Source organism: Primulina tabacum, chromosome 16 (assembly GCF_025594145.1).
Source record: "Primulina tabacum isolate GXHZ01 chromosome 16, ASM2559414v2, whole genome shotgun sequence".
Classification (NCBI taxonomy): domain Eukaryota; kingdom Viridiplantae; phylum Streptophyta; class Magnoliopsida; order Lamiales; family Gesneriaceae; genus Primulina; species Primulina tabacum.
This window is the reverse complement of record NC_134565.1, coordinates 31,024,261-31,031,223: the sequence shown is the minus strand read 5'-3', so window position 1 is coordinate 31,031,223 and position 6,963 is coordinate 31,024,261. Positions and strand designations below refer to the sequence as shown.

General features: G+C 32.2%; 1 protein-coding gene across 2 annotated transcripts; it reads left to right on the top strand.

The window, feature by feature from the left end:
• Positions 1-1,771: 1,771 nt before the first annotated feature.
• Positions 1,772-5,200, top strand: LOC142529928 (bHLH transcription factor RHL1-like). 2 transcript variants are annotated; one of them, XM_075635637.1, is made up of 7 exons: positions 1,772-2,286; positions 2,387-2,479; positions 2,611-2,751; positions 2,820-2,885; positions 3,658-3,723; positions 3,917-3,985; positions 4,647-5,200. In XM_075635637.1, the coding sequence occupies exons 1-7, from the start codon at positions 1,858-1,860 to the stop codon at positions 5,004-5,006; spliced, it is 1,224 nt and encodes a 407-aa protein (XP_075491752.1). In that variant the 5' UTR covers positions 1,772-1,857; the 3' UTR covers positions 5,007-5,200. The 2 variants fall into 2 exon arrangements, with proteins under 2 accessions (XP_075491752.1, XP_075491750.1); XM_075635635.1 differs by having other exon boundaries at positions 1,773-2,286; positions 2,590-2,751.
• The last annotated feature ends 1,763 nt before the right edge of the window (positions 5,201-6,963 follow it).

The window sequence follows — 6,963 nt, the reverse complement described above, 5'->3', positions numbered from 1 at the left end:
CGAATCTTTGTCTGTGAGACGGGTCAACCCTACCGATATTCACAATAAAAAGTAATACCTTTTCATCGATGACCTAAATAAGAAATCCATCTCACAAAATACGACTCGTGATACCGTCTCACACGAATTTTGACATATAAAAATCTAACATCATACCCCAACAGTGGAACTAAACAAAGCACCGATATGTATTATGATTTACGAAGAAGATTCACATTGGACCACTGTATTAATGTAGGATACGAAAGATCCATATTTTGTGCTCAGAGTATATATAAAGTAGCTAAATCAGATAATTTTTTTCTATATTATCATATATATACATACACACACACACACACACATATTTTTTTATATATTACATATATATGTTAAATTAGAATATTGTGTTGGTTTTGCATAAATTTCATAGACATCCATCACTTTTAAAAGTAACAATTTGGTACTTATCTTGGTCAAGTTCCGACCATATATATTGGAGCAATTTATTAATGCTACCGATTTGGCGTGCATGTTGTGTGTGAAATATAATACAAGAAGATTATATATTGCACATATTTTGTTTCTAATGTTTTGATTTAGTTATGATATTTTTAAAATTAAATATGATATAATATTTATTGGTATAATTTTTTTTTTTATAATTATGAACTACGAAAATTTAAGCACACTCTATCATATCAAATAAAAATATATGTAAATAAATAAAGAAGAAAAATACAGTCAATTTTATTTTCTTGAAAGTGTGAACAAAATTATATATAATATCAAATGTGTGAGGGTAATTTTTTAAAATGAAAAAAAAAAATTACAGAAAACTATTTTGCCGTTGGTGTTTCGTTTTTAGTTAACAATATAAATATAGATTTATACTCTCATTTTAAAATAGCCAATGTTAATGAACACACACATACACACAAATATATATAGATTTTCTCGCTTATGAGACGGTGTTACAGATCTTTATTTGTATGACATGTCAATCATGCTCATATTTACAATAAAAATAATATTTTTGATATAAAAATTAACATTTTTTCATGAGTAACTCTAATAAAAAATATATTTTATAAAATTAATCCATAAAATTGTATCACATGAATTCTTATAATATATGTATACACATACGAGAAGATGAGAAGGCAGAAACTTTGATTAGCTCAGCTTTCTTGGTGGGGTAAGTTCCTAACACAAGAGTTGATTATACACACGTCAACTATGATATTCTCATGTAATCCGTTTTACTAGAGTTTTGGCTTAATTAATTTCTTTTTTTTTCCCGAGAATTATAATTGAGTTTCAAACTCGAGAGCTCGTTTCAAACTTAAGATTATATGTCAGATGAGCTATAACATATCGTCCTTTAAATTTTCTTTTACTAGTAGAATTGATAAATCAGAGCTCATCTAACTCTAGCACAGAGGGTTTTGCTAAAAAAATTTGCTTAAAAAAATATACCCTAGGAATTAGGAAATGGTAAATTTGTTGAATACGGTATTAGAGTAGGCATACTTTCCAATTAGAAAATTCAGAAAAATAAAGAAACAATTTCCAAATGTGAAAGCACAACTTCGTCACCTATTTATTTAAAAAAATAAATATATTTGATCCAAGTTATTTTATTAATTTTTCTAATAAATCATAACATCAAAATCACTTGCTTTAATGTCTCAAATTTAATAAAATAATATAAAAATGTTGATATTTTATTTTTAAATTTATTGGGAAGTATCGAAAAAGCCGTGTTTTTGTTATTTATATATTATGGCATCTCGGAGTCGACGGCTCCATGAACATTCCCAGAATTTTTCCGAACCCCTAACATGATTCTCCTCATTTTCTAGCTGTCATTTCTCGATGCAACCCACTAGCGGAGAATTGCCGGAAATGAACAATCTCAACCCACTGGTGTCTCTTCACGATTCCCAGATGTCAACGTCTTCCCACTTCGATCCAACGTCGTCCCACGACGATTTTCTCGACCAAATGTTCTCTTCCGTTCCTTCTTCTGCCTCTTCCTTCCCCTGGCCTGACGACCACGCACCGCCGCCACCGTGTCACTTGGAGGACCAGTCGACGGCGCTGTTGGTGTCGAAGCTCAGGCAGCAGCAGATAAGCAACGGCGCTGCCAAGGCTTTGCTGCTTCAGCATCAGTTGATGCTCTCCCGAGGTCTCGCCGTCGATGACCTCCATTCTCCGTTCGGTGCCGATATTGAGTTTCTCAATGTCCCCCATGCTGATCAAGACGACGTCGTTGACGGTTCCTGCTACAAATCTGCTAACCTTGTCAGCCATTTTTTGTCAATAATTCTTTTCGAATTATTAAAAAATTGTGCACTTAATTTCATTTATTGTCATCAGCGTAATTGTTGCGAAATGAATGCAGGATCATGAAGCCTCAATCAAAGCTCTATTCAATGGCTTCACCGGATCAATCGGCCATTCTTCAAATCAGCCTCAACATCTCCTCCATTCCCAGGTGGTTTTTCCCACTCATTATAATGATTTTATTATAATACTCTTTCAATATTCCTTCACATGAACTAGTCGCGATTCTCATTTAAACATTAAATTAATTTTTTAAAAAAGGATGGAGCATTGCATTCCCAGAAATTCGGTGGACCGGCGGTGCCGGAGATGAATCAACCGGCGGCGAGCGGTACGAGCGGTGGTGGGACTGCAGGACAGCCTAAGCAGAGGGTGAGGGCCAGGCGAGGACAGGCCACTGACCCCCACAGCATCGCCGAAAGAGTAAGTAGTGTACAGTACAAATTTGTTGCGAATTCTGGGTGTGGAAGTTGAAATTCAATTATGGGCAGTTACGGAGAGAGAGAATCGCGGAGAGGATGAAGTCGTTGCAGGAGCTCGTACCTAATGCTAACAAGGTAAATTCTTTTTAACTTTTATTATATTAATTAATTAATTAATTATGATAATAAGTTTGGTATAAATCCAACTTTTGGTGTCTTTTTACCGAGAGTTTTGGACTCAAGTGACTTAAAGTACATGTTGATATTGTACATGTAGCTAATAAAAAATTTGTCTCACAAAATTTATCTATTTGTGAGATAGTTTCACAGAAGTTTTTGAATTTAGGTAAAAAGTCTTCTTTAAATACTTGGAACATTTTTTTATTAACAAGAATCTCATTATTCGCTAATCAATTCCATTCACATGCTAGCTGTTTGGTTTTAACCACTATTAAAGTTCCAATCAAAAACCCTCTCGTGCGGCACGTGTGCATATGGTGGTTAAAAGGGAATTTGTTTGGTAGAAAGAAGTACGTACATCAACCCATCCTTAAAATTTCTGGGTTGGTGACAAACATGAATGAGATTTTAATCAAGTAAGCAACATGAATAATGCCCATTTTATAATTTAAACTCACTATTGTCTATTTTACGTGAAAGACAAAATTCAATATATTTACATCATCTTACGTTTGATTCGAACTTTATAATAATCGGAGTAAAAAAATAATTATATTATCATTCATCATCTTTCAGTTTATCATGTATCTCACACGACACGAGCCAAGCATGTAGTGTTAACCATGTTATTATTTTACAAACTAATTGGGAAATTTCTCGGGATGAAAAGAGTGGATTATTTTATTATGAGATGAGATTAACAATTGTTTTGGGTATTAAATGACAGACAGACAAAGCCTCAATGCTGGATGAGATCATCGACTATGTCAAATTCCTACAGCTCCAAGTCAAAGTACTTCCTCTTCTTCTTGCTATAAAGAAATGCTTCTTGCTTAATTAATTAGTATGAATACTTGCATTGATTCTTTAGTTGACAAAGTGTAATGGGCAATAAAAATATTCAATTACTTGGGTAGGATGGTGTTTATTATTTGTATAGTATAATTTTGTATATAATGTTGTATAATTCTTTATGGCCTGGCCAGGTTCTGAGCATGAGCAGATTGGGTGGTGCTGCAGCTGTTAACCCCCTAGTTCCCGATATCTCCTCCGAGGTTATTTACTCTTGCACTCTTGGAATAATGGAAATCAAATTCCCTTCTCCTATTTTTCATTTTGCATTAGATCATTGAATTCAATTTGTTTTTTTTTTCATTATTTATTATTATTCTGCTTCTTCTGTGGGCTACCAAATCCTAGGGAAACAACTCCCTTAGCCTTAGTTGGACTAATCAGTTTTATATGGAACATGAGTGTACACCCTTGGCTGTCCGCTGTCCCTCTCAAAATTCTCCATCACCATAACAAAACAAAACCATAAAGCATCACGCGTGCACCTTTTTCTGATAATAAAGCACTCCACTTACGTGTATGTATATTTGTATTTTTAGTAGGTATGTTGTGAGACGGTGTCATGGATTTTTATTCATGATACAAGTCAACTATGTTCATATTTACAATAAAAATTCATATTTTTTCATGAATTATTCAAATATAATATATGTCACAAAATTGATTTGTAAGATCGCCTCATAAGAATTCATGTGTTTTTTTTCTCTATTTTATAGGGCTATTAGGAATCGTTTCTATTTTTTGGCCTACAATATATTATAAGTGATTTTTTTAATATTTGTATAACTTATTATAAATTAAATGAGAGTTTAGATTTGGTGAATTGATTCCATATTTTTTAATAATTAAAATTAAATTGTTCAGGGAGGGAGGAATGGTAACGGAACACAAACGGCGTTATCGTCAAACAACGACGGAATGACGGTTACGGAGCACCAGGTGGCGAAGCTGATGGAGGAAGACATGGGTTCCGCCATGCAGTATCTTCAAGGGAAAGGTCTTTGCCTCATGCCAATCTCGCTCGCAACCGCCATCTCCACGACCACATGTCGCACCAGGAGCCACCACCCCTTGGCCTCCGCCTCCAACAACCCACTAAACTCCGAGGCTGCTGGCCCCACCTCCCCTAGCATGTCGGCTTTGACCGTACAATCCGCCACCATTGCCGCTAACGGCGGCGGGGAAACCTCCCTCAAAGACGTCAATTCTGTTTCCAAGCCGTGAGTGATGAGTGGGAGTTGACTGTTTTTTTTCTCTATTTTTAACGATTTTTCTTTGAAGAAAAGATTTGAGGACGTTACTTTTGAACTCTCTTGAAATTTCAAGAGTCATTGACTCCCAACAAATTATGTGATTTCAACTTATTTTGTATAATGTTTTTTCATCATTTATTTTCATATATCCATTCACATTTTTTATTTTATTTTTGGATCGTCATTATTATCATTATTAAAATTTTCTTATTACATTGATATTTTTCCAAAAATAATAATTAGTAATGTTGTATTTTTTTAAAAAAAAATGTTCAATTTTATTTTACCATAAAATTATTGTTTTTATGTAATTAATTTTATTTATAATATATTGTTATTATTAAATTTACGACATCGAGGGAACTCACATAAGACCTCTACGCGGAGGGAAAGTTGCGATCAGAGTATTCTAGGGTGTGTTTGGTTCAGTGGATTAAATAAGGATAGATTAATAGTCAAATATTTATCGTTAAAATTTTAAGATGTTTTAATAATTATTTTGACTCGATTTAAGATCTAATTTTATTAATCAAATAATTATCCATAAAATTGTATCTTAAACCGGGTCAAAATGATTATTAAAACAACTTAAAATTTTAACGATAAATATTTGACTATTAATATATCTTTATTTAATCCACTCGACCAAACACACCCCAATATAATGAATATAATAACAATTCAATTGTTTTGTGTGAGTAAATTTATTTAATAAGAGATTTTAAATACAAAAGTAGTTATTTTTTCATCAATGTTGTGCATTTAATTCAAATTCATAAAAAATGTGAAGTAATTTTAAATCATTTATTCAAACACTTTCTCAAATTCAAATGCAAAATAAATAGAGTGTCAAAAATGAGTCCAACCCTCCAACATAACTCGGGCCGACACGGAATATCGGATCAGGTTGGGGTTTCTAGGGCTAGAGTCAAATCAGGTTAGACTCCGAAATCAAACCCGATAAAATTGGGTTGGTTCGAGTTGACCAAAATTAAAAATAAGGTCGCCCATATACTCGAGCTCACCCGACAAACTTATATTTTTTTCACAATGCAAACATCTCAGACCTTTTTATTTTAGGGCTAAATTACTTTGTTATTTGAAGATTTTTATTTATTTTTATTGATATTATACATTTTCATCGTGTTGTATTTATTTTGCTGAATATTTAAATTTTTTATGCAATAGTTTCTTGAGAAGGTCTTAGGTGAGACGATCTCACTGATCTATATTAATGAAACATGTCAACATAGTCTATATTTATAGTGAAAAAATATTTTTATCATTAAAATAATTTTTTTCATTGGTTGGATAGTGTAAGAAATCTGTTTCACTTATCTATATTAATGAACTTTTTGTGCAATTTCATTTATGGAGAATTAATAATTTAGACAATTAGACTTCTAAATTTAAATATGTAAACCCATGAAACATAATAATCATATTTAAGTGAAATTTGTTTATTGGCAGTTTAAATTAAAATATTATTAACATGTGGTTGATTTTTTTATTTAAGTAAATTTATTAAATAATAAAAATAATGTTGCATAGTAAAATATAATCGGGTTGATGAGCTTGGTTCGAGTTGGATAATATGTTAAATACTTAGTATAATTTTGTTCGATTTGCTTCAGATATTAAATTGAGTAATAATAGATAACTACCAAATTAGACGCGAATGAAGTAAACTTATCGTTTTTCACTTCTCCTTGTTACCGAAGCCATATCTAATTAAAAGCAAAGTCTTTTTCCGGTGTAGAGAGGCATGACCAATTCAAAATTGAACCAATTTCAAAGTAAAATAAATATATATATATATATATATATTTATACACACACACACACACACACACACACACATATATATATATATATATATATATTTAGAGTGATTCTCAGAACGAGACAGAAAGTCAGCAGTAAGAAAA

Bases quoted from the DNA above. Each gene is read 5' to 3' on its own strand.
- LOC142529928 (XM_075635635.1), top strand. From the start codon at position 1,858: ATGCAACCCACTAGCGGAGAATTGCCGGAAATGAACAATCTCAACCCA. The intron at 2,752-2,819 runs GTAAGTAGTGTA...AATTATGGGCAG, and splicing joins CCCACAGCATCGCCGAAAGA to TTACGGAGAGAGAGAATCGC. The intron at 3,986-4,646 runs GTTATTTACTCT...TAAATTGTTCAG, and splicing joins TTCCCGATATCTCCTCCGAG to GGAGGGAGGAATGGTAACGG.